Raw genomic sequence first — 26,365 nt, 5'->3', positions numbered from 1 at the left:
ACTCTTTCTGGACTAAGATCTAGCGGTCTGCCAAATTTGTTGTAAATCCATTTAGCAGTTTAGGCTGTAGATGTGTCTAAAGTTCCTATGGAACAATGAAGGGAAAAACACATTTTGGGACCCCACCCTTTCCCCCCCCCCCCCCCTCAGCCCCAGCTTAACGGATCACCCCAAAACTCTTGATGTGCAAACTAGTCAAAAAGTAGCACTTTTTAGGACATTTTATTCGAGATTCATCAAATGGTTGTAAAAAAATTAGTCTTTCCAATACAATTTTCCATAGGGCTATTAAACAAGACTACAGCCTGCTCTGCTGGACGGAATTATGCCAAATTTGGCAGAGAGGTAACTCTTGGTCCAGAAAGAGCCCTTTTTTGTGATGTGGTGTATAACAGTTTTTTGTAAGGAAAAACTAAATTATAAATCTAGGGACATAAACCCTCCGTGGACCCCCTTGCGGTGGGTCCGCCAAGTCACACGCCAACAGCAACACCGTGATTGGCTGACCACAACCTGATCTGGAGGTTGCGTCAGCCATTTTAAGTATCGGAGAATGTTCCCAGGTTCTTACAATATATCTGCAAAAGGAATTCAGGGGTCTGGGTAGAGGTAGAGGTACCGTGAATCCAAGGGTGTGTTAGAAGAGTGTCAGAGGGAGCCATGTTGGGTACAGATTAGAGTTATAAAATGTGTTCTTTCTGCTTTAGGAATCCGCGGATCTCCAGCGAGGCTCAGCAGCCCCCCCCCCCCCATGTAAATCCACAACAGATCTGCGAATCTTGACGCACTTTGAATAAGAAACACCCTTTACAGATCCGCACAGGTAGTCAGTCACATACCTACATAGGCATTCAAACACTCACTCAGAGAGCCATGCAGGCAATCTCCGATCCCACACTGGCACTCACACATCTACTCATTCACAGATAACACAGGAACTCACAGGTCTATGCTGGCACTTTAACACCCACTCGCAGTCACACACCCACTCACAGACCCATGCAGCCACTCAGACCCTTTCACAGACCCACTCAGGCCCTCACACAACTATTGACAGACCCACACAGACACTCTTACGCCCACCTACTCGCTAACCCACACTGCTGCCCAAAACATGCAGTCTCACACCCACTCACAGACCCACGTAGGCACTGACAGACCCGTTCTCAGACCCTTACAGGCACTCAGTGACCCACTCACACACCCACATAGGCACTCATCCACTTACAAACACAACCACTCACACACAGACCCACACATGCACTCTCACACCCACTGACAGAACCACACACTCACAGAAACCATGACTGAGCCATACAGGCACTCACATACCCACTCAGAAATCCATACAGGCACTGGCAGACCTACTCACACACCCACATAGGTACTCATAGCCCTATGCAGGTACTCCCAACCCCACTCACAGACCCCTGCATCCACTTACATATCCACTTACAGACCCACAAAGGCACTCTCCCACCCACTCAGACCCACACAAGCACTAACCGACCCATGCAGGTACTCACACACATAAACCAAATCACAGACCCATACAGGCACTTAAATACCCACTCACAGTTCCACACAGACACACACACCCACTCTCAAAGGTTACAATTCATTTTTAAAAAACCTTAGAATTCACAACAAAAAAACGTTTACAGTAACGTTATAGTTCGAAAATAACTTTCAAAAACTGTATAAATTGACTGGAAAAAAAACAAAGGTTACAGGGACATTGTAGCGAAGCTCAGATTTCACATGCACAAAACCAGCGAAATTAACCAGTTACAGTTGCCTGAGCTTAATATAATGTACGCTAATGCAATGCACGGCTTATAACCTCACATATTACATAATTCATGACATGGACAGTGACATCACTGACGCCATCTCAAATTACATCATCCACCGAGTGTGTTTCGTAAACATTTCTCAGACCATAGATATAAACTAATCTACTGCACAAGTTACATGACTATTCTTTTTGTACTATTAATGAGTGATACTATTTCTAAAATGTCATCTGAGTGGCTGTGTGACTATCAGTGTGTGTCCAAGTGGCAATATGGGCATGCGAGTGACTATGGATCGATTAGTGGGTGTGTGAGTGGCTGTATATATCTGTCAGTGGGTATGTGAGTGGATGTATGGGTCTGTCAGTGGGTGTACGGGTGTATGGGCGTGTGAGTAGGTGTCAGAGTAGGCGTGAGTGGTGGCGTGCAAGTGGTTGTATGGCTCTGTGTGAGGGTGTGTGGCTGGTTGTATAGGTCTGTAAGTGGGTGTACAAGTGGTTGTATGGGTATGTGACTGGGTGTGTGAGTGGTTGGGAGTGGGTCTGTGGAGGATGTCATTTGAGATGTAAGTGACTATGCCATGAGTGATGTAATATGTGAGGTCATAAGCAGTGCATTAAGGGAGCACAAGTTATAGTTCGGTCCGGTAACTATAAATGCTAAAGTTCTATGGTTTTGTGTGTGTGAGAAATCTGAACATGACTATAATGTCCCTGTAACCTTTGGTTTTTTCCACTGTTATCTACACAAACACACATGTATATATACACACACACACACACACACATACACAACATACATGCATATAAATAATATACTATATATAAGGATTGTGTAAAGGATTGTTCATGTCACTATTGAAAAAATACTGCTCACATTATCCTAAATATGGAGTTTTATGAAAAAATTCTAGGTAGTCTTATAAAATTATCATTTCCAAAAAATGGCTTTTCAACAGAAAAGTTGATGATCGATTTATATACTTTTAAAGAGTGCTCCGAGATCCCACACGTAGGGAGCACTATTCAATATTTTAAACTTTTAATGATCCCCTGGAGAAGAATAAAGATTTGCCCAACTATCTTCTACCGGGTAGGATATGTTCCTGTATCAAACATCTTTTTAAACCGCACAGGAAGACTTTTTTTAAACCAATGAGCAAACCTTTAGTCCTGCAATCAGTAAGCACGCCGAAAATCTTGTGTGTGATAATTAGATTGAGACTTCATATAAGGCAAGCAGTTCCCAATTCTATGTCAGGACCGGAGGATCGGATTATGCTCAAACTCTCCCTCTAGTTTACCACTCAGCAGCCTTAACAACGGAGTCAAAACAAAAGACTACAATCCCATGAGTCTTTGCATTAAACTAGAACCACCATAGCGATAGGTCCATATTTTCCTTACTACTGTTTTTGTTTGGCATTCAATGTGCATTTTTGTGCTGCTTGCCTACCTGGTTTGAGTGTGGTCTCTCGCGGGTTGCCTCGATCTCGGGACGCCGTCCGGTGTACTCACGCACTTTGTTCCGCATGGGTCCATCCTGACTGAGGAGGGCCTGCGTGGCACGTCAGGTACCCCGAGAGTGATCTTGCCTCTTGTCTTCAATTGCGCTTGCGAGTAATTTTGCAGTTGCGCATCTTGAAGGTTCCACGAGCCTGGGAAACTGTTTCCGCTGGCAGTCTTCTCGTCCCGCGTCGGATGAACATTGTGATGCGCTCTATGCCCTCTAGAGGTGGGGCACTCGTGAGGGCTTCTGGACAGCAAGGGAATCCCTCACATCTTGCTTCTGAGGCGTGGTGTGCTTCGTACCCGATAGAGGGCGGGGCACACTCGCATGCTGGTCCCAACATCCCAATGCATTCTTGGCATTCCACAAGCCGCACTAAGCAGACTCTTCCGGTTTTCCCAGCGGGGGTTGTGCGTGCTGGTGGCAGCCCAGAGTGAAGCTCGGCAGGCTTTCTTTTTTCTCTTGCAATTGTAGGCTTGATATTGCATTTTCATCAGCTCCAGAGTGCGGTTTATCCGTGGAGCGTTTTCTGTACCCTTTACTGACCAAACAAGCCTTGGTTAAGGCAAATTGATCTTCCCACAACTTGTCTGGGGCTCGTTCTTCCCTGACCACTTATTGATTATGGCAGGAGAGTTCTATGACCGGGAACCTGTTGAGGAGGAGTCCTCCTTGCTGCCTATTCATGCTGAATTAGTGGACACAATTGATAAGTCTTTGGAGAGGGCGGTGTCCTCGGTGGTGGAGCCCTTAAGCCGTTGAATTAATGAAATGACAGTCAAGAGAACGGTCGTGCCCTCGTCAGGGGGAGGGGGCCAGCCTATGGCGCTAGAGACCCTCCCAGGACCGCAAGCAAGGGCAAAGCACGCGCGAGTCACCCTAAAGCCCCCTCACTGGATGCCTTCAAACGGGTGCGCCTGGCCTTCTTAAAGAGGCGCCTTAAGACCAACGTTCAAGAGGATACTCAACCCAAAGTGTTCAACCAGCACATTTTTGGAGGGGCAGGAAGAGGTAGGGGAGCTCCTCCGGCCGCACGTCCAATTCCAATCCCCACAGGCTCCAGACTAAACGGTCCTTGCAATGGCAGGACCAGAAGCGGTTTGGAGGCTTCTACCCCCCGAGAGGCCGCGGCAAAGGACATGGCGGGAAAGGCGGCTTCCAAGGAGCCAACAACACTCCAGGAGGTGTCACAGGTAAGGCTTACCCCTTCTTTCCTACCAGAGGTTGGCGGTAGGCTATGGGGGTTTCTTCACAAGTGAGCGGAAATTACACAAGACGCGTAGGTGCTTCAGACAGTCTCTGGGTTTCACATAGAGGTCCATGGCACACCGTGCCAACAGTCTCAGCCTGGCCTCTTGTTTTTTTCGCGAGAAGCATTGCAGTTGGTTGACAGGGAGGTGGCGGGACTCCTTCAGAAAGGAGCCATCGTTCATGCCTCCCCTCATCCCAGGGGTTTCATCAGCAATCTCTTTCTGGTCGAAAAGAAAGAAAAGGGTTTCAGGCCAATGATCAATCTACAAGACTTTGATCGGTGGGTGGTTTACGGCCATTTCAAAATGGAAGGGATCCACCTTACCCGGGATGTTATTTTACCAGGCGACTGGATGGAAAGGCTCGACCTGAAGGATGCCTACCTGACCGTGCCGATTTTTCCTCCACAAAGACAAGTTCTGCAGTTTCAATGGAGGAATCCGTTCTACAAGTTTACTTGTCTTCCGATCGGTCTGTCATCCGCTCCTTGGTGCTTCACCAAAGTGCTGAGACCGGTTATAAAATGGCACAGGGCACGGGGCATATGCCTCAGTCTATCTCAACGACATTCTCCAGATGCACCAGGACGAGTCGCTGTTGCTCTCTCAACTGCGTATGACTCAATCCCTTCTCCAGGTTCTCAGGTTTATCTTGAACGATCTGAAGTCGATCTTCATTCCGACACAATACTTGACCTTTCTGGGGTTCGAAGTCGACACCGGGCACCAATGCCTGCGATTTCCCCAGCAGAAGATTTGCTTTATTCGCAGGAAGCTGCGCTGGACCTTAGCAAAGGGCACCTTCTCCCTGAGACATTTGGCCCAGATAGTCAGCCTCGATCCAGGAGATCTTTCCCGGATCCCTTCACCATTGGGCGCTGCAACACCTGAAAACGCAACATTTACACCAGGGCCTATCTTATACCCAACGAGTAGCCCTTTCTCTGGAGGCGCGTTAGGAACTACTTTGGTGGTTCGAGCACATGCAAGCGTAGAACAGGAAAGCCATTTTTGCTCAGCTCCAGAATTGGTGATTGAATCGGACGCCAGGCGCCTCGGATGGGGCGTCTGTTGTGGAGACATCAAAACGGTCGGTCAGTGGTCCAAACACAAACAGTCGCTCCATATCAATTGTTTGGAGCTCCTGGCGGGTTCGTTTGCGATCAAAAGCTTGTTAGCCAACAAGGCGTCCTGCGATATTCTCCTAAAGATGGACAATATCTCCGCGGTGCAATATATCAATCGCCTGGGGGGGGCACGAGGTCCAATCTGGCCAAGGACTTTTTGAACTACTGTCTCTGGCACAATTTGTCTGTCACGGCAGAATACCTTCCAGGGAGCCTCAGGCGGACTGGCACTCCAGGCACCTGCAAAATTACAGTGCCTAGAAGTTGGATCCCCGGGTATTTCGGGGACTCATGGATCATTTGGGTTCGTGTCAGGTGGATCTTTTCGCATCGCGCCCCAATCACAAACTAACTTGCTTTTTCAGTTGGAGGCCGGATCCTCTTGCGGAGGCGACGGACGCGTTTCTCGAGGACTGGAATCCTTTGAGGGTACGCCTTTCTCCCCTTCTCCACGATTCCCAGGCACATGGCTCTGATCAGACGTCATAAAGCAGAGGTGACCCTGGTGACACCACTTTGGAGATTGCAAACTTTCTACAGATTTTCCAATCCAATTACCCCAGACTCCTCTTCGACTGACGAGCTTGAACTGCGAATTCCACCCTCTGGTTCAAGAAGGTTCTCTGACCCTCATGGCATTGGAAGATTACAAGGGTCGTTGGGAAATCTCTGGACTTTTTGCAGGGGCTGCCTCCCTTATCAGAAACGTGTGGTCGGAGGCCACGGTCAAGCGATACAAATCGGCCTGGCGCAAGTGGTCATATTGGTGTCTGCGCTGGGGTTACGATCCCTTGGGAGCGGGGGGCGTTCACATGGTGAACTACTTGCCGGAGCTGGCTTTGAAGGGATTGGTTTCCCATTCAATTAATGCCAGCCGCTCTACTATTTCGGCAGGTCATGCGTCTCTACATGAGGTCCCGGTGGGTGAACACCCCATGGTTTGTAGATTAAAGACAGGTATTCGACTGTCTTTCCCTCACTGTCCGAGGTATGCCTCCTTGTGGGATGTAAATATTGTCCTCTGACTTTTCCAATCCTGGCAAGCTATTCGATATCTTTCGCGGAAGCAACTGACAGGAAAGTTGGCCATGCTTTTGTGCCTTATCTCCTGCAAACGAGTATCAGACGTGCGAGCGCTAGAGGTATCCTCCCGTGTTTTCACACCGCAGGGAGTGTCTTATACAATTGGCCAACGGACAAAGTCCAATACTAGAGTCGTAAATTATCCGGCCTTCCACGGTCATCCCAAATTGTGTGTGGTTCTCTGCCTCAAGGCTTATGAAACATTGACGGAGGAGTATTGTCCCCCGGGGACCTCACCGCTTTTTCTTTTATTAAAGAAACCTTTCAAATCAGTCTCGTCTGCTACAATTACACGCTGGGTACTGCAGAAAGCTGGAATAGATACCTCCCCTTTCGGGTGCTGTGAGGGGTGTCATGGCATTCAAAGCCTTTGTACTAGGGGGTCATCTAGAGGACATCCTCAGGGCAGCGGATATAGTCCCCGGACTCCGTTTTCAAGGTGTTCTATTTCAAGCCTATTTTAGGCATGGCCTCGCTAGTGATCGATCAGCTTTGAACTAGCATTAATCCGAGCCTCCGGTCCGGACATACAATGTAAAATTTCCTAGCTATAGTGAAGGAAAGTTTCAATTCTATTAAGGACGCGGAGGCGAGGATTCTTCCCTCCCATTGCACCTTGCCTGCTTGTACCCTCCCTGAGTACTTTCTTCAACGTCTGTTGGATAAGTATTTCTATGACTGCAGTTGTTTATCGAACAAGATGCTTGTTTTCATGATAACTCAGGGCTCGAAAAATCCACTCGACAGCTCGCATTTGCAAGGTGAATTTAATGAGGTCTAGCTATTTTTAGGTCCTACTCGCCCTTTCTGGCGAGTAGGAAAACATACTAACTTTTGTCCTCAGTCTTTGAAAACGGAGCAAATGTGACAAGATAACAAGATTTAAAGGCCTTTTTATTGCTCACGAAGCAAATGAGCAATAAAGATGCCTTTAAATCCTGTTATCTTGTCACATGTGCTCCGCTTTCAGAGACGGAGGTCAAGTAGGTTACTGTTAGGTCGAGGAGATTTTTCAAGGTACTAGACCTGCAGGGCTAGTACCATTTTTCAGATTTTGAGAGCCCTGTAAATGATGTCACTGTGTTTGCCATGATACCTGATGTCACTGTTTCCATGATGTAGATTGAAACTTGCTGTACCTTGTAATTGTACATTTGGCTGGTTCGCCAGTGTTCTGACACGGTCTCTTTGCCTTTGCAGGGTCAGACCAGAAGCAAGATTACTGATCGGAAAACCGGATAACTTTGTTCGCCCATGGAAAGAGGAAGTGCTGTGCCTTGCTACTGTTTATCTGGACCTATCTCTATGCTTCCGCGTCCTTAATAGAATTGAAACTTTCCTTCACGATAGCTATGAAATTTTACATTCACTGAAACAGCTTGTGAAATCACAAATGCGGACTAATTTGCCGGTTTTAATCTGAAGATAAATCTTGATCAAGCTTTAGTTAATTGTAACCTGCAAATGCTCAATTTCCTACCATGGCCATTAGAAAAGTAATAGTAATATACAGTTATAATACAGATAATAATCCTGGAATAAAATTTGCCGATTTTTTATTCAGTTATGAACTGGCAAAATGGAATCTAACACAACCTTGTTGGCACGTTAAGTGGCCATTTAAGTGCAGATTCTTTTTAAATCCTTCAAAGTAGCAGAGGAAGATAAGCTGGGCTCCTGCATAATGATTGTATATGCTTTTCAGATTGTATATGGAAATTGTTAGTTGTGGAGCCCCATAAAGGATGTCAATAGCAATGTTTACTACTTATTATGAAGGTAAAACAATGTGCTATGTTGACTTTCTGGAAGTTCTATATAAAACCGGATTTCTTTTATTCCCAAAAAGTTTGATCTTCAACTTGGACTTAAAGAGGCAACGTATATAGAGCAGAAAGTAGGAGGCTGCTGTGGAATTCTGCCACAAAATACATACCGTTCCATGTGCAAGTCCTTTTTATTTCCAACCAACATAATGGGGATTCTGTTACAAAAGAAGAAAGCAGTTTTAGGTAATAAAATTAACCAATGTGTAGTAAAATGTATGAATTATACAATTTACATCACTTACTGTACTTTTCCAACCATATCCAAGAGCTTCTCATGGATAACTTTAATCACTTCAAAACTACAGAAGAAAAAGAAGAGACAAGTTAACTTGGGGAGCTGGGGTGAGGAATGGAGCTCATACTAAACTGAGAACATTTGTAAGGATCTGTAATTTGCAGAGGTCATTTGCAACATCTGACTGCATGACATTATTAAGAAAAGAAAAATAAATCAAACAGGGTTGAAATTACATTTCCTAGACATAACATGAAAATCGGTAAGTGTTCATCCATGAACACAATTCGCAGATTTTCAAACAATATTGCGGTGTGACATTTTACAGTCAAATGACTTCTTAGTGCCAATGTAGAGATTTGAAGCCAAAGAAAGGGAATTCTAGTGTTAAAATGAAACAGAGATGACTAGATCTATCTATATTCCGGAATACATATAAATGAAATAAGCTAGTGCAGAGATTTCATGTAGCACAAAGTAAAGGTGATGTCTACTGCCATTCTCAAGTATGAGAGACAAATAAGAAAAAACATCTGATTTTACAATTGACACAATGTAAAATCAATTAAGTTGGGCCAAACTGTATAACTTGCAGTAATCTGTGGCTTGAATCAAAGTGATGCCCTTCTTGGTCATCTTGAAAGAGGTTCTCGGAAAAAGCTATATGCTACATAAGTGTTTCAGCTGTATTGTTAGGTGAGTGTGCTTTAAAGTCTAAAATACAGAACAACCTACCCAGTGATGTAATTGAAATGTAGCAAAGTCTAATAATTTGCTAAATCTCGGACTGTGTGTAAAGCATTCCTGCAGCAACATCAGTTACAGAAATAGGTCCATTTAAGTTTACACCTTGCTATCCAGAAGACAGACACCTTGAATACCGAGGGAGCAGAACAATGCAAAGCCAGAATCCAGATTTAAACATGTTATGAGCAGCAGTTATGACCATTTCAATATTCCTTCTAGTTTTTTTCCCCCAACACAATTGCCAAATACACACTGGAATAAGCACGAGCTAAGAAAAAGCACATAAGTAATGTGGGTGTAACTAAGTAGTGGAATAAGAGGGACAGACAAGGACACAATGATACTGATCTAATCATTTACTTTGACAGAGAAAGCTTTTAGCAATTCTATATACAGCGAAGGCACAGGTTCCATTTTATATACTACAGATTGGCATAAATTCCTCAGAAAATATCTTTCATGTTTAAGCATTTAAGAAAAGGATTTTAAACAATAAGTACTTCTGGAAAACCATAAATCACACTAGAGGACAAGCTTCTGACTGCAGCCTAACAATCTGTCCCGGAGTACTCTGGGGTTAATGTATGAGGTGCTGGGAACAGAAATGCGATTCGTTCGGTTTTTTTCTACAGCAGGTGACTCAAGCAAATCCAACCCTATTTGGTCAAAAAGCAGCGTAAATCAGTTGGCCTACATCCAGGTTATAATGGTAGGATTTACTAAAAGGCAGCTAATTACAATTTGTCCAAAATATGGCAGAAGTTCAACAGCATCAGGGCTGGTCATAACACGCTCCATGACCACACCATAACTTAAAGGATTACATTTAAATTGGTAGGCCTACTTTTATATAAGTGCCTGCTAGGAACTGCATCAGTCTACCTGGAGGGAAAACTAATTTGACACTATCAGACATGATTTAGGCCAAGTGATTAGATGCTTTTGAGGATTCTAAGAACAAAACCTCGTGGGACAGAGAGCCTCTCAATTCCATTATTTGGTCCAGAATTTTTTTTTCGAATTCTACCAAAGCATTTATTAAAACCAAGTACATTCATGTTTCAGGAAAGGAGTCCAAACGGAGACTCAGATGGTTTAAACACAAGTGAACCTTCTACTAGTAAAAAATCTGTACGTTTAAAATAGATTTTACAAGAAATTAAACTGATGCAGATGGTAGAACAAAGAGCATCTGCAGAGAGAAGAGAGGAAGGGGCTCTAGAGTCCAGACAACAAGAGGGGGAAAAAGAGGTAAAAGGAGTAGGATAAAAAAAAGACACAAGACAAAAAAGTATGGGGTACAAACAAGGGCACAGACCTGGAAAGGGGAGAACAAAACACAAATATAGTTACAAACTTTTCACAAAGGATACTTACCACAAAAGAATTAAAAGTGCTGAATAAAGGATTAAATTATGCTCCCTTGAGACACATTGAGGAGTTACAAGCAAAAGCAGATTTACGAAGATTTACTAGGAAACTTTAATTGATTTATTGATAAAATTCCAAATCAGAGATCTCATATCTCAGTTAAAAGGGATATATGTTCCAGAACCATCAATGATTTAGTAGCTATTAAGACTAATGAGTTTGGAAGATGTTAGTACTGTAGATATTGAGGATCTGGCTGACCAATTTTGAAGAAACGCGTTACTTACCTGTAACAGCAGTTATCCAGTATTGGTGTCTTTCATAGATTCACATGCCTGAATCATTCCCCGTCGTCGAGACGGGAGCCTCCGGTACATAAAAAAGTAATGTCCTATAGACATACATAGAGAAAAATAGGCCTAAGGGCCTCCCCTTAGTAGCCTATCCTAGTCCTTATGTAAAAAGGACCAAACTCTTAGAGCCAGCCAATCAGCTATCACCTCCCTCTAGAACCTTCCTGGCAGGAGCCTCAGTCCCTCAGATTTTCGTACGCACCAAGCTAGGTAGGCGTAATATAGTTAGAGAGAGACGCGAGTCCTTCCAGGGGAGGCGGGAGGGTTGCATGTGAATCTATGAAAGACACCAATACTGGATAACTGCTGTTACAGGTAAGTAACGCGTTTCTTATCCAGTATTAGGGGTGTCTTTCATAGATTCACATGCCTGAATCAGAGTAGTTAGCAATACATTATGCACATTTCTGATGTAACATGCCATATAGATATTTTAGATAATACACATATTACCATATCAGTTTGAAACATTGGCATACGTCAAAACAGTAAATCAGTAAAGAATGTGCATACCAGGATGGCGGGATGTTGGAAGGCTCACCTCACTGGAATAGATGGCGAAGCACCGCCTGGCCCACTGCCGCATCCTTCATAAGTTCGGCATCTAGGCAGTAGTGTCTGGAGAAGGTGTGCGGTGACTTCCACGTCGCCGCTCTACAGATGTCCAAAATCGGCACTCCCGCGAACAGCGCTGCTGATGTGGACATCGCTCTGGTGGTGTGCGCTTCCACCCTGTCTCTTAAAGGCCGTCCGGCCCCGTCATGGCAGAATGCTATTGCTGAGGAGATCCACCTTGAGATGCTCTGTTTTGTTAGAGGCATACCCAACCTTGGCCTACTGTAGGCCACAAATAGCTGTGATGACTTCCTGAAGCTCTTTGTTTGGTCTATGTAAAACTTAAGACACCTTTTGAGATCCAGAGAGTGGAGTGTCCTTTCTGCTGCCGTGGTAGGGTTTGCAAAGAAGGAACGTAGAACCACCGGCTCGTTGAGGTGAAAGTCTGAAGGCACTTTCGGTATGAACTTGGGATTTGTCCTCAGCACCACCCTGTTCTGTTTGAACTGCATGAAGGGTTCCTGAATGGAGAGAGCTTGCAGCTCGCTGACTCTCCTGGCAGATGTTAGAGCGAGCAACAGAGCTGTTTTCCATGAGATGTACTTGATGGAAGCTCGATGAATGGGCTCAAAAGGGTGCTTCATGAGTTGGTTAGGGACCAAGTTGAGGTGCCACGTCGGTGGGACCCGTCGAGGTCTTGGGAAGGACCTATATAGTCCCTTGAGGAACTGTTTGATAAGCCTACTGGACCAGAGAGACGGGCCTTTGTAAGTCCTGGTAAAACGTGAAATTGCCGCCAGATGCACCTTTATGGATGCATGCGCCAATCCCGACTGTGCCAAGTGTAGTAGATATGGCAATATCTGTTCAGGTGTGATATGGAGTGGTCTCAGGCCTTTCTCTAAACACCATACGCAGAAGCGTTTCCATTTGAGAGAGTAGGTCTTGTTGGTACTGTCCGCCCTCGCTTTTGCTAGCACGTCCCTGCAGTCCTGCTGGATGTTTAAATGGCAGAACTCTCTGTGCTCAGGAGCCAGGCCGATAACCTGAGCGATTTCAGTTTCGGGAATTGCACCTGCCCGTTGGACATTGTCAGCAGGTTCGGGTGCTGTTTTAGACGAATCGGTGTCCTGATGGAGAGGCGATGAAGGTCCGAGAACCAGTGCTGCCTCGGCCAGAACGGGGCAATTAGGATCAGGGTACAAGGCTCCGCCTTCATCTTCCTGAGGACCCTGGAAATCATCGGGAACGGCGGAAAAGCGTACGCAAATACGCTGAACCAGCCTATGGAAAAGGCATTTCCAAACGACCTTGGATGGGGATGCCAGCTTGCATAGCTTGGGCATTTGGCGTTCTCCCTGGTGGCGAACAGGTCGATTCCTGGGACTCCCCATTCTGAGAATACGTGTGTTAGCGAATTCTCGTCGAGCTCCCATTCGTGGGAGAGGGATTTTTGTCTGCTTAGGGCGTCTGCAATGGTGTTGTCCTTGCCCGGGACATCGTCCGCTCTGAGAGTGATCCCATGAAGAACAAGCCAGTTCCAGATCTTTTGCGATTCGCGTGATAGAGTGAGCGAACGCGTTCCTCCCTGTTTGTTTAGATAGTGCATCGTCGTGGTGTTGTCCGTTCTGACGAGCACCTGGGAGTTCTGGATGCGTGGTAAAAAGGCTTGCAGCGCTAGATACACAGCCCTCAACTCCATAAGATTGATATGGAGATGTTGCTCCTGATCTGACCATTTGCCACTTACTCTGAGGTCCTGAAGGACAGCTCCCCAGCCCGCCAGAGATGCATCGGTGGTGATCACAAGTGGCGCTGCTGGAAGCAGGAACGGCAGTCCCATATACAGATTCCTGTAATCTTTCCACCATTCGAGGCTCTTGGATATTCGCGGTGTTATCCTCACAATGTCTTCGAACGAACCCGTACTCTGAGTCCACTGGTTCGTGAGGGCTTCTTGCAATGGACACATCCGAAGCCTGCAGTGAGGGATGAGGAGTATACAAGAAGACATCATTCCCAGGAGTGATTTGAAGGTGCGAACTCTTAGGGACTTCCTTGATGCCACCGCCGTGGCCAGCGATATTATCTTGTTTTTTCTTTCTTCTGAAGGAAATGCCCTCGCGCATTACGTATTCAAGGTAGCCCCGAGGAAGGTGATGCTTCTTGTTGGGGACATATAGGATTTCTGAAGATTGAGAGTCAATCCTAGATGTTGGAAAAGATTGGTACAGGCGTTGGAGGATTTGGTTGCGCCTGCAGCTGTGGGTGCCTTTACCAGCCAGTCGTCGAGGTAGGGAAAGACTTGGTGACCCATTTGACGCAGGAAAGCTGCCACAGGAGAAAGGCACTTGGTGAAAATCCGCGGAGCGGATTTGAGGCCAAACGGCAGGACCTTGAATTGGTAGTGCTGTCCTGCCACCTCGAAACGTAGAAACTTCCTGTGCCCCCTGAGTATCGGGATGTGATAGTAGGCATCCTGAAGATCCAAGGATGTCATGAAATCTCCTTTTTCTAGAATGCCTAGTATTTCTTGGAGCGTCACCATCCTGAACGACTGACTCTTCAGGAAAGAGTTGAGTGCCCTGAGATCTAGAATGGGCCTCCACTTCTTTTCTTTCTTGCGTATCAGAAAGAAGCGGGAATAGAATCCTTTCTCCCTCTGAGCCGATGGAACCCGCTCGATCGCTCCTTTCTTCAACATCTCCGATATTTCCCGGAGTAGCAGTCGCAGATGTTTGTGTGGGCACCTGCGGGGAGGGGTTGCAGGTGGGATGGTGGTAAATTCTAGGGAATGGCCGAATCTTAGGAGTTGGAGTACCCAGCAATCCGTGGTGATGAGGCGCCAATTTTCCAGGAAATGGGTCAATTTTCCTCCAATTTTTGATGAGGGAGATGGTAGCTGGACTGGCTGGAGTCACTGGTGTCCACCGGTGCCCCTCTTTTGGTTCTTACCCCTGAAGTTAGATCTTCCATAAGAAGACTGCCGACCTTGTTGCTGCTTCTGCTGGTACTGGGTCTTATTCTGGAAGGAATACGAGGACCTATTCTGGTAGGATCCTCTGTAGGAGGACTGGCCTCTAGATTTGTTGCCCCGAAAGGACTGATTCCTTGCCTGCAAGGTTCCAAGCGCTCTAGCCGTGTCAGTGTCCTTCTTGATAGCTTGGAGCGCCTCGTCAATTTTATCTCCGAAAAGATGTTGTCCGTCGTAGGGCATGTCCAGCACCTTCGTCTGCACTTCCTGGCTGAACGATGTTGCCTTCAGCCATCCCTGCCGGCGCAGGACTGCAGCCCCAGCCAGTTGACGAAAGCCTGTCATGGCCACGTCTATGGCACAATCAATGATCTCGGCCGCCGAGGTTTGGCCCTCCGAAAGTAGTGCCTTGACCTCCTCCTGAACTGCGCTTGGCAGCTCTGCTAAATATGGGGCTATATCCTCCCAAAGTTGGCGGTTATAACGCCCTAACAGGGCTATGGAGTTGGCCACCTTGATGGTCATTGCCGAAGTGGTCGAAAACCTTTTGCCAATTGTGTCCAATTTTCTGCCTTCCTTGTCCGGTGGGGCTGACAGAGGAGAGGAAGGGTTTCGAGAATTCTTCTGGGCCGCCTGGGTTACCACCGAATCCGGTTTCGGGTGTCCATTAAGGCAAGCTGGCGCCGTGGATGGAGCTTTGTACTTTTTTATCCAGGCGTGGAACAACCGCAGGTACGGAAGCCGGCGTCAGCATTAATTTCTTTCCCTGGTCCCAGAGAAAGTCAATGATTGGGATTGACTTCGTCGTCTTCTTCGTCTGCTCCTTAAGGTCATGCAAGAAGCACTCAGTGTCCGTCGATTCCATGACCATATGAAACCGCGTCGCTGCTCGTTCAACTATCTTATGAAAACCGCAAATATCCACTGGCGGTGAATCAGCTTGGCGCGGTTGTGGGGAAGGTGGGGAGGATGCCACATACTCCTCCTCCTCATCCTGGTCCGTCTGGTCTTCCTGGACCTCCCCCTCTTCCATCTCCTCAGCCTCCTCATCCGATGACTATCACCTGAGGTGGCGGTTTCTCGTGGCAGACCTGAGTAGCTGGTCGTGATTGCTTTGGGGCTGTCGTTGGTGGATTTGTAGTAGGCACTGGGCCCCCTGTGTCCAGTGCTGGCGATTCCGGGAAACGTTGCTTGTAGTCCCGGATAAGGTATTTGAGGTCATTAACGATCGACAGGGGAAGGCATACCATCGGGGTGACCTCCGTGCGAACCTGTTCCCGGACGGGGCGTTCCTGCCCGCTCATCTCCTCCTGTTCCTCGTCCGTGCTTTGACATTTGACGTACAGCTCAGAAGGGGAAGTAGCCTGATCAAAGAGCTCTTCTTCCGACTCCTCACTCTGAAGAATCTCCATGGGCAAATTGGTTTGCACCTTACTTGGAGACGTCGTTTCCGGTGTAATCTGTGGTCTGGTCAGTTTGCCAGATGCAGATACCTGTACAGGAACCCCTGCTGTCTTCCGTGCTGACATTCCTACTAGTTCGGATTTCTGCCCTGGTTCAGAAATACCCATGGACGACGACGACTTTCCCGTCGACGATACCGTCGTCGACGGCATGGTCTTCGCCGACGGTGTCTCCGTCGACGATATTCTCCTCGCCGACGAAGTCTTCGTCGACGATGCGCTCGTCGTCGACGCCTTCGTCGTCGATGCCTTCGACGTCGATGCCTTCGTCGTCGACGTCTTCGACTCTTCCGTCGACGGTGGGCTCCTCATCGACGATGTCGTCGACGGGACAATCTTCGTCGTCGACGATGACTTAGACGCCGACGACGGTTTTAGTAGTATAATAGACGAAATAGGAGTACCTGCTGACGACGATGAAGGGGTGGTCGTCGTCGACGAGAAGACTGACGACGCTGTCGTTGTGGACACGGTTGTCGTCGCTGTGGAGACATGACCTGGTGCCCTTTTTTGCGCTGAGGAAGGTGTCGCAATTTTGCTGGCCGACAGGGTAGGCTTCTTAAAAGTCTGAGAGTCCTTGTCAGACACTGAAGATTTTGAAGATCTTGCCTCTGAAGACTTCTTGTGTGTCTTCATAGGAGGAGCGTCTGAGGGGCCAGGAGACGTCACTCTCGGCCTCTTCAGGGAGACTTCAGAGGTTCCGGAAAAGCTTGCCTCTGAGGATACCACACTCTCCCTGTCCTTGAGCCTGTCCAGCCAGATAAGCAGACGACCCTCTCTGTCTCTCAAGGTCTTGTGAGGGAAAGACCTACATATTTTACAGTCCTTAGGGACGTGGTCCGGATAAAGGCAATATAGGCAGAGGTCATGCTTGTCGTCCACATGAAGCCTCTTCTTCCCACATGAAGAGCAAGCCCTGAAAAGGGCTTTCTTCTGGGATTCAGACATGCCAGGAGTTGTAGAATAAATAAACACTCACTGCAGTAATAAGAGGCCTGAAGTGGTCTGCGTTCAATCCTTGAAGAAGAAAGTCACCAAAAAAGTGAACAATCTGGTTTGAAAGAAATCCTGAGAAGAACTCAGGCTGGAGACTCCCTAGCACAACGTGCGGTAGAAAATCTGAGGGACTGAGGCTCCTGCCAGGAAGGTTCTAGAGGGAGGTGATAGCTGATTGGCTGGCTCTAAGAGTTTGGTCCTTTTTACATAAGGACTAGGATAGGCTACTAAGGGGAGGCCCTTGGGCCTATTTTTCTCTATGTATGTCTATAGGACATTACTTTTTTATGTACCGGAGGCTCCAGTCTCGACGACGGGGAATGATTCAGGCACGTGAATCTATGAAAGACACCCCTAATACTGGATAATAACAAAGTACACATCGCGATAGTGGACTTAAACCAAGTTACATGAACTTGGTAGTGACAATGTAAATTAGGTTTTCTAAAAATTGGTACTTAATAAATATGACATGTTTAAGAAAATGGAAGTTCATTATAATAAGTTTGCAGAGTGATCACTCTCATCATAAAACAACCAGGGAAATGTGATCATCATGAGTTTTAAAGATGATAAAGAAGCCGAAAGACAAATGAATGTGATAGAGAAATATAAGCCTGAGGACAAAGGAGCACTCAGGCATCTAAGACTTTATTACATAGCAAACCAAAGTATTATGAAGCTAGTCTACTAACATATGAGGAACATATACATTTAAATGTAGAGCGAAGTCCAGATCACCAATTGTCTACTTCCTTCCTAAGATCCATAAAGGAGGGAAAATTCCCCCTCGACGTCCCATAATTTCGGTTACTGGGTCACACACACACAGAGGGTTTCTTTTTATATTGATGTTTACCTCATATGCTTGCAATACCAAAGTCCTGTTAAATCAAACTGAAGATATTCAACGGGTGGATGACTATCATTTGGTTGCCATGGATGCATCCAGTTTATACAGAAGTATCAAACAAAAGAAAGGCTTAAAAACCAGGATGTCTTTTTTGTACACTAAATCAGCTAGTTATTTGACCCTTCAAACTGCTTCTTAACCTAAATTCGTTTGTCTTTGCATATGGTCAGAAGTTGCTCCAACAGAAACTTGGCACTGCAATAGGATCCAGGTTTGCACCATCTTATGCAGACCTCTTTATGGGGTTGTATGAGAAGGAAAATGTTTGGTTTAGTCCAATGTACCTCCCTGAGCAGGCGGTATACTGTGGGATGTACACAGATGATATTCTTATGATAGGAAAAGGGATGATCGAGGAGCTTTTGCTGTTTCACAGGTATCTTAATGGACAAGTTACTTATCTTCCGTAACGCCTTATCTGGTAGAGACATGATCTAGCCACATATTCCTTACCTGTGAACTTCCCAGAGGTCAGACTGGATCTGGAAGATTTTTCTTGAGCAGTACTCCTGTGCGCCAGTAGGTGGTGTCACTAGAGTTTGCATGTTGTCATCGTGTTCGTCATTATGACGTGCGTGTAGTCTATATAGACACCATCACAGCACTCACGTCAGTACTTTTTACGACTTTACACGCCAGAAGCGCGGAGCCATGAAGGTGACTGACAGTGGTGTATTTAAACACCTAGTAGTTCCTTGAAGAGAAATAGCCCTGACACTAAAAACGAATGTGCTCTGCGGAGAGGATGGGAAGTCTGCTGCTTGATCATGTCTCTACTAGATAAGGAGTTACTGAAGTTAAGTAACTTGTCCATCTGATAGTCATCTAGCCGCAGATTCCTTACCTGTGAACAGATACCCAAGCAATACCATCCCCGGAGGAAGGACTGGGGAAAAGATCAAACCAGAAAGTCCTGTAGGACCAAACGGCCAAAAAGGCCCTCCCTATGGACAGGATTGTCCAGGCAATGCTGCTTGGCAAACGTGTGTAGGGATGCCCACGTAGTCGCCTGGCAAATGTCAAGGACCGGGACACCACGCTGGAGAGCTGTGGTGGCAGCTTTAGACCTGATGGAATGAGCCCCGAGGCCATCAGAAGGATGTTTCTTTGCCAGAGCATAATAGATTTTAATGAACAAGCTACTTGCCTTCGGTAACGATATATGTGTAAGAGACATATATTAGTTATGGATTCCTTTCCTTAGAATTACCCCCAGGCGTCAGACTGGATCAGGAGGATTTTTCTTCAGCAGTACCCCTGCGCGTCGGTCAACTATGCGTTTGTCGTTGGCGTCGTGATTGCCGGAATGATGTCACAGTATCTACTTAGACGCCGCCCCGGAATGCTGACGTCGGTTCTTTACACAACATTACACTCCAGAAGCGCAGAGCCATGCAAGACACTGATCACTGGTGCATAAAACTAGGGTCCTGAAAGGGAGTCCCTTATCCTAGAAGTCAGTTCGCAGAACAGGGAGGATGGGTGGGGCGGTAAGGAATCCATAACTAATATATGTCTCTTACAGATATATCGTTACCGAAGGTAAGTAACTTCATCTGAAAGAGACTATTAGTTATGGATTCCTTACCTTAGAATAGATACCCTAGCAATACCAACCCCGGAGGTGGGTCTGCGAACCAAGTTCACACCAGGAAGTCCTGAAGAACAGAGCGGCCAAAGAAGCAGTCTCTCCGGGCTTGGCTGTCCAGGCAGTAATGCTTAATGGAAAGAGGTAACCACTTTGGGAAGAGAAGATGGTCGAGTTCGAAGGACAACCTTGTCCGGATGAACAGCAAGGAAAGGAGTCTTAGAAGAAAGAGCCTGAGGCTCACTCACCCTGCGAGCAGAGGTGATGGACACCAGAAAAGTTGTTTTTAAGGTCAAGAGTCGGAGTGGACAATTGTGTAGCGGCTCGAAGGGAGTACACATAAGTTAAGTCAGAACAAGGTTCAAGTCCCACTGGGGCATTACGAAAGGAATAGGAGGAAAAAGGTGAGTAATGCGCTTAAGGACACGATTTACAATAGGGGACTTGAAAAGAGAAGGCTGATCAGGAAGGCAAGGAAAGGCTGAAATGGCCGAAAGATAGCCTGTAAGAGTGCCCAGAGCAGGGCCCTGCTGAACCAAAGAAAGAATAAAGAGGAGAACCTCTGAAAGAGGGGCCAGAAAGGGGATCCACAGCCTTTGCTGTGAGCCATGCCACAAATATGTTCCATCTACAGGCGTACAACGTTTTGGTGGAGGGACGCCTGGCTGCCAGGATAACGTTACAGACTTCGGGAGGAAGGTCAAATGCTGTCAACTGTCGCCACTCAATCTCCACGCATGGAGGCGGACAGGTTCGGGTGGAGAACCCTCCCCTGCTGATGCGACAGAAAATCCACCGGAAGGGGCAGCCTGATCGAAAGATCGATGCTTATTTGCAGAAGCTTGGGATACCAAACTCTCCGTGCCAAGTCCGGAGCCACAAGAATGACTTGTGCTCTGTCGCTCCTGATCTTCTTGACCACTCTGGACTGGAGTGGTATAGGTGGAAAAGAGACCTTAGCTACACACAAGATGAAAAGCGTCGCCAAGCAAGAGCCGCCTTAGAAACTTCAGCACGCAAAACTGCACGCTCTCAACAAAGTTATAATAGATACGATTGCCTACAGGATGGTATGCTTACGACAATTGGAGAGGTCTACATCCTACCGCCCCCTACAGAGTGACCCCACTAGTAGGCTATCTTCCATCATAACATCGATGGTGGATGAAGCATTAAAGAAGGAGTGGATAACATCCCAAGAGGCTGAATTCCTGAAAACCATTGAGCCCATCATTCCATACTTGTACGTCCTCCCAAAAAATTCAAAAACCGCAAAGAAATTCACCGGGAGACCAATCTTCTCGGGGATTGATTCTATTCTGGAACCATTGTCCCAATTTGTGGATCACTTCCCGAGATCTCTGGTCAAGCAGATGCCGACCTACTTACAAGATAATAAGGATGTACTCCGCCTACTGAGGGATGTGACTTTTGACACAGAAACTGACTTTCTAATATCTTTTGATGTGGAAATCATTATATACACTTTTATCCCACAGGACCAAACTTGCCCACTGTGTAGGACCTTCTGCGCGTGCCAGTAACCCGGATACCATAAATCTGATCTCTTTCATCATGAGATGTGCTACCTTGGCCAAGAATGAAAATGTATTTTAATTTGAAGAGCGCCTTTATCTACAGATATCAGGGACTTAAATGGGGAGTAGTACATTTGCCCAAGCCTTGCTAATCTTTATATGCACACCTTTGAAAGTGAGGCCTTGACAGAACAGAATCCATACCATCCGTTATATCGACGATATCTTGGTGATTTGGCGGGATGATGCCTCTTCCATTGAGCAATTTCACACCTGGCTCAATACTCAGGACACGTGCTTACGTTTTACCTGTGAGCACAGCAAGGCACATCTACCATTTATTGACCTTCTCATTTTCCCCAGTGCTGGTCGTCTGGAAAGTGAATTATATCAGGAACCCAGTATTGAGAAGTACAAAGAACATGCCACAAATCTGCGGCGGAACCTTCTGGATAGACATTATCCACTGTCTCTGGTCAAAAACTCTGCCAAAAGAGCAAGGAACAATAATCGGGATGCTCTTTGGATAAACCGCCTGACAGAGAATCCTTGAACAGGCTGGCTTGTGTAAACAGTTTTTGCTCTTTATCCAACTAGGTTAAAAAAGTGATACATAAAAATTGGCACATCTTTAACAAAGGCAAACAAATCTTAGAAAAACCCTTGTTTGCATTCAAAAGGTGTCGCAACCTTCGAGACAGTCTGGTCCATACCAGACCCAGTCCCAACCCAGACAGAACACCCTTTGGGGTCTCCCACCCGTACAAGGACATTATCTGTGTGGCTCATGTGGGGCATGCGCATAGCCCTCCATCACTATGATTATTGATACTGTAACAGGAAAGCACTGGGTGCTTAAACAGCATACAAACTGCAACAGTCCATATACTGGAACATAAAAGCACCATCAGGTGCGAAAAACAAGCAACCTAACTGATGAAACACTTCTTAGAGAAGAACCACAATGCGGATGATTTGAGATTGACACACCCAATTCATGACCTACCACACCCAGTTTGAACAAAACTATTTTAAGGTTCGAGTAGAGATGGGTGTTCAGGTTGGGGACAGTAGAAAATAGACTCAATGATGACATACCTTGGTTGTCGCTTGCATAATTCGCCTGCCGTTCTTTCTCTACGACAGGGATCATAATATACTCATGAGATAGAATCATTGAGTGCAGAAGTATGATGACTCAAGCCCTTTATGGCTTCTGGGTATAGTTCAATCATGTGACACACATACAATCGCATGCATTGGCAAGATATGTCCCATTCACTCCGTAATACTCCTTTGGAGTGGTTGTTTACCTGTGATTTAGTGTTGCCAAGATACAACACTTTTACTGACTTAATCCGTTATCCACTCAATGTGTCACTTTATTCATACATGATTAACATCCCTCTGAATAACTATCGAGGAGGTACATTACCAGTTAAAATCATCAAGAGAGAGGATGTGATCACCTCATACTTATCCCAGTTTAACTTTTCAGACATACCACACGTGTGACATTTACCTTTGAAAAAACGCTCGTCAACAGGCTTTATTTAAAACACTCTTCTGATACACCTGTGGGCTTTAGGCGGGACTCCCTTTCCCGACATATCACACGGGCGGTACCTTATGCCGCCTATTGGCTCTGGACTAGAAGATTACCGATCACATCAGCCCCCGAACCCTAACCAGGGAGGAGTCAGGATACGGGTTACCCTGCACTATTAATGACTAGCCGGCTCCAGTGTCTGACGGCATTCCTGTTTTCCCGGCAGCGTGGCAGGGGATCCACCCAAATAGTTTGGTGAGTAGGCTTAATATGGTTAGTAAACAGTCTCTCTCGGCCCTCGTTTCTTCTTAACCATAGCGGTGTGTCATGGCATTCTTCCATGCACCACCAACACTTGTGTTTGAGGCAGGCTTTCGCAACTTGTCAGAATTGTGCAAAATAACACAGGCTAAAATGTGGATACTCATCTGATGTTTCTAAATAGTTCTACCCCAGTGTACCTAACCTAAGTGTAGTAAGAAGTGGGTGCTGTTTTCTAAAGTATAGCTAGCTATAGTTTTAGTTCTGCCAAGAGTTGCCAAAAGTTTCTCTAAGTTCTAGTCGGCTTCATACCTTAGAATGTGTGAGGTTGGAATCTCTTTCCGGGACTCAATATTTAACACCCCGCAAGGGGAGTCAGAAACGCTGGATTCTCTGCGAGGAGGATGACAGCATCTGGTCACTGCATCAGGCGGGAACTCGATCTCCTTCCGAACTTGCTGTGGCGAACCGCAAGTAGGCAGTCGAACTGGACCGTACTGGAACTGTGGTTTGCCAAGGCAAGTGCAGGTATATTTATACCTTGAAGGTGTTTAGTAATGCCTGTATTGACGTAAAAGTTGTGCATCGGAATGTCATGAATGAACCCCTAAGGAATAGATGTTCATGCATACTAAATGAGTTCTTGGAGAAATCAATATCCAAGCAAGGGAAATTCCTAAAGGCTTAAGAGTCTGGTTTTCCAAGAACTCGTTGTGACGTGGATTGACGGATGTAGGAGACCATGCCTGTATTTGGTTAGCATGGACAATGCCTAAATAAGGGCAGGATTTTCTATGCCTAAATAAGGGCAATATGAATTGTACCTATATAAGGGCATAAATTGGGAAACCTATATACGGAATCTAAATCTACACACAACAATAGTATGTCTGTATAATTCCACTAAGAATGTTTGCTTGTAGGCTGGATCTCTCAGTTTGTGTGCGCTATCGAAAATCAAAACCTACCGGCATTGCCTGTACTCAGCAGTGGAGTGACGGAACTTTACTGCACGGGGGGGGGGGGGGGGGGGGGGGGTGAAAGGTACATTCCCATACTCCCCTCCCCCCACCTCTGGATTCCTTCAGGAGCTATCGGGCCACAGTACTGTGCTGAGGGCCCCCCCTGTGGCTTGCCCCCGCACCGGGTGCGGGGAGCTGTTTTACCCCACTGGTGCTCAGGTGTACCGTATCGGACAACCCTAGGCTATTCGAGGAGTCAACAGACATCTGAAACGCCCCGTCTTGAAGCCTCCCGGTACATAAAGCGTAGTTTGATAAGTCTTCGATGCCGGTCCCCCTGGACTCTGCTGAAGCGCGTGATCGGCCCCATAAAAGTACACAGATCGCGTGGTGACAGCTGGTACGGTGAGCTCACCTGCCTTCCTGACTGGCCCTTACAAGAGTCTCGGAAATGTACCTGCATTTACCGAGGCTGTAAATATTTAACGGAGCAACAAACATTACAAAGATGTTATCAGGCTGTAACCACAACCTACAATTACTAGAACTTGCCTAGCCGCAAACTTCAGTCGGGAACTGCTGAATAGTTAATGAACATCACACACTGCCTGACGTGCGTGCCTTCTGCAAGATGAATTATAAACATGTGACTCTAGCGCCTCTGGCTTCAAAGCTCCCGGTTAAAGGATAAGAAAGGAAGCGCACTTTTTAAAGCAATAAAAAAAAAGCGCTACCGATTAAAGAGCCTGTGTACTGCCACCAGTAAACGATCCAATCCTGGTGGGCGGGGCCGAAAGGTGACAAGGCGGAAACCAGGATGGACTAAGTCTCCTTTACAATGAGAAGCCTGCGTTTAGCCTAAGCTATGACGCGAGCCAATGGGAAGAGGGGGCAGGGCTTCAAGTCCCCTTCCTCGACCGTATTGATTTAAAGAAGCGCCAGCCGAGACCTAAAAAGTGTTACGGCGTCCCTTCAAGCAGGCGGGACTATTCTACTTTTATGACTATCAGTCAGATTCCTACGATGCAGAACAAGGATAAGTTACTTACCTGTAAGCCTAGTTCTCTTCCAGGGATATCCTCAAAGTGATATGCACTGAATATCCCCACCTATGTGTGGGGACCCCAGAGTACATTACAAATGTGTGTATATACATATAGATTTTATTTTTCCATAACTAAAAAATGCAGCCTTAGCTAAAAAGGCTAGACAATGCTTCCATAAATTGCACTCGTTTCAATAAACATATCTGCTTTCAAGTCCCTTAATCTGAATTATAGAAAGAAGTAGCAGGTAAGCAAAGAGACAATCCATTTTCCATTTATTGAACAGCACAAACTGAAATGGAAAATTATAGGAATTGTTAGCCCATAGGCTGCATTAAAAACACATAACAAGAGAAAAACTGGTAACCATGACTCCTTGCCTTCCATCATGCCTCAGGGGTGACAGGTCAGTTTTACTTTCCGGCTCCTTCGGTCAGTAACCTGGAGTTTGAGCTCTCATTGTTTTTTACTTTTTTTGTCCAAAATTTACTTTGGAATACTGATAGTTCCTGTTTCACTTAACGTCTTGTACCTTTTGGAGTGAGGGACTATCATTTTCTGACAGGATTTCCCTATTTTTATGGTCAAAAAATGCCTTCTTTATTTGATGCATGCCCTTCCTGTGGCAAAAAAGAAGCCTAAAACAGACACCCATGCTTTCTGTATTCTCTGTCTCTCAGAGACACATGTACCCAAGACTGGTCAGGTTTGTAAGAACTTATCTAGGCGCACTCAAAGACAGAGAGAATCTGCCTGTATGGTCTCTTGGAGAGACGGAAGTCTGCCTCTAGATCCAGAGGAAGATCACCCTCTAAGCGCAAGAAAAGGAGAACCAGATCTACCTCCAGAAGCAAGATTCGTGTTTGTTCACCATCGGCGTCGGGCTCTGCAACAAAAATGCCCCCAGCAACGAAGAAGAGCAGACTGACGTTACAGGAATCACTGTCGCCATTGCCGCCGCTGCCATCAAAAATGGCGACAGAACATTTATCAGTGCACAGCTCCACGACGAAGCCTTCATCATCAAGAACAGCAGTGAAATCTATGTCCCCTCATCGTCTGCATTCGCAGGCGGCACAAGATCCTGAGACAGCATCATCGCGACAACTATCAACGTCCAACCAGCACCCTCTGTTGACGTCAACCCAGCGATGTTCAGCGTCGAGAAGTTGTTCTCCGTGGAGGTAAACCGGCGACGTTCAATGTGGAGACCGTGATCT

At 46.3% G+C, this 26,365-nt stretch overlaps 1 protein-coding gene across 1 annotated transcript in view; it reads right to left on the bottom strand.

The window, feature by feature from the left end:
• Window positions 1-26,365, bottom strand: part of RHEB (Ras homolog, mTORC1 binding) — a 194,050-nt gene that overhangs the window by 62,418 nt on the left and 105,267 nt on the right. The window contains exons 5-6 of the mRNA XM_085632019.1: window positions 8,837-8,893; window positions 8,702-8,749 (exon numbers count right to left, since the gene is read on the bottom strand). Of these exons, the coding sequence (XP_085488145.1) occupies window positions 8,702-8,749; window positions 8,837-8,893 (105 nt within the window). The remainder of the gene's footprint in view (window positions 1-8,701; window positions 8,750-8,836; window positions 8,894-26,365) is intronic.

The sequence above is a fragment of the Triturus cristatus genome, chromosome 10, assembly GCF_964204655.1.
Source record: "Triturus cristatus chromosome 10, aTriCri1.1, whole genome shotgun sequence".
Taxonomy (NCBI): domain Eukaryota; kingdom Metazoa; phylum Chordata; class Amphibia; order Caudata; family Salamandridae; genus Triturus; species Triturus cristatus.
This window is presented reverse-complemented; position numbering and strand designations above follow the sequence as displayed.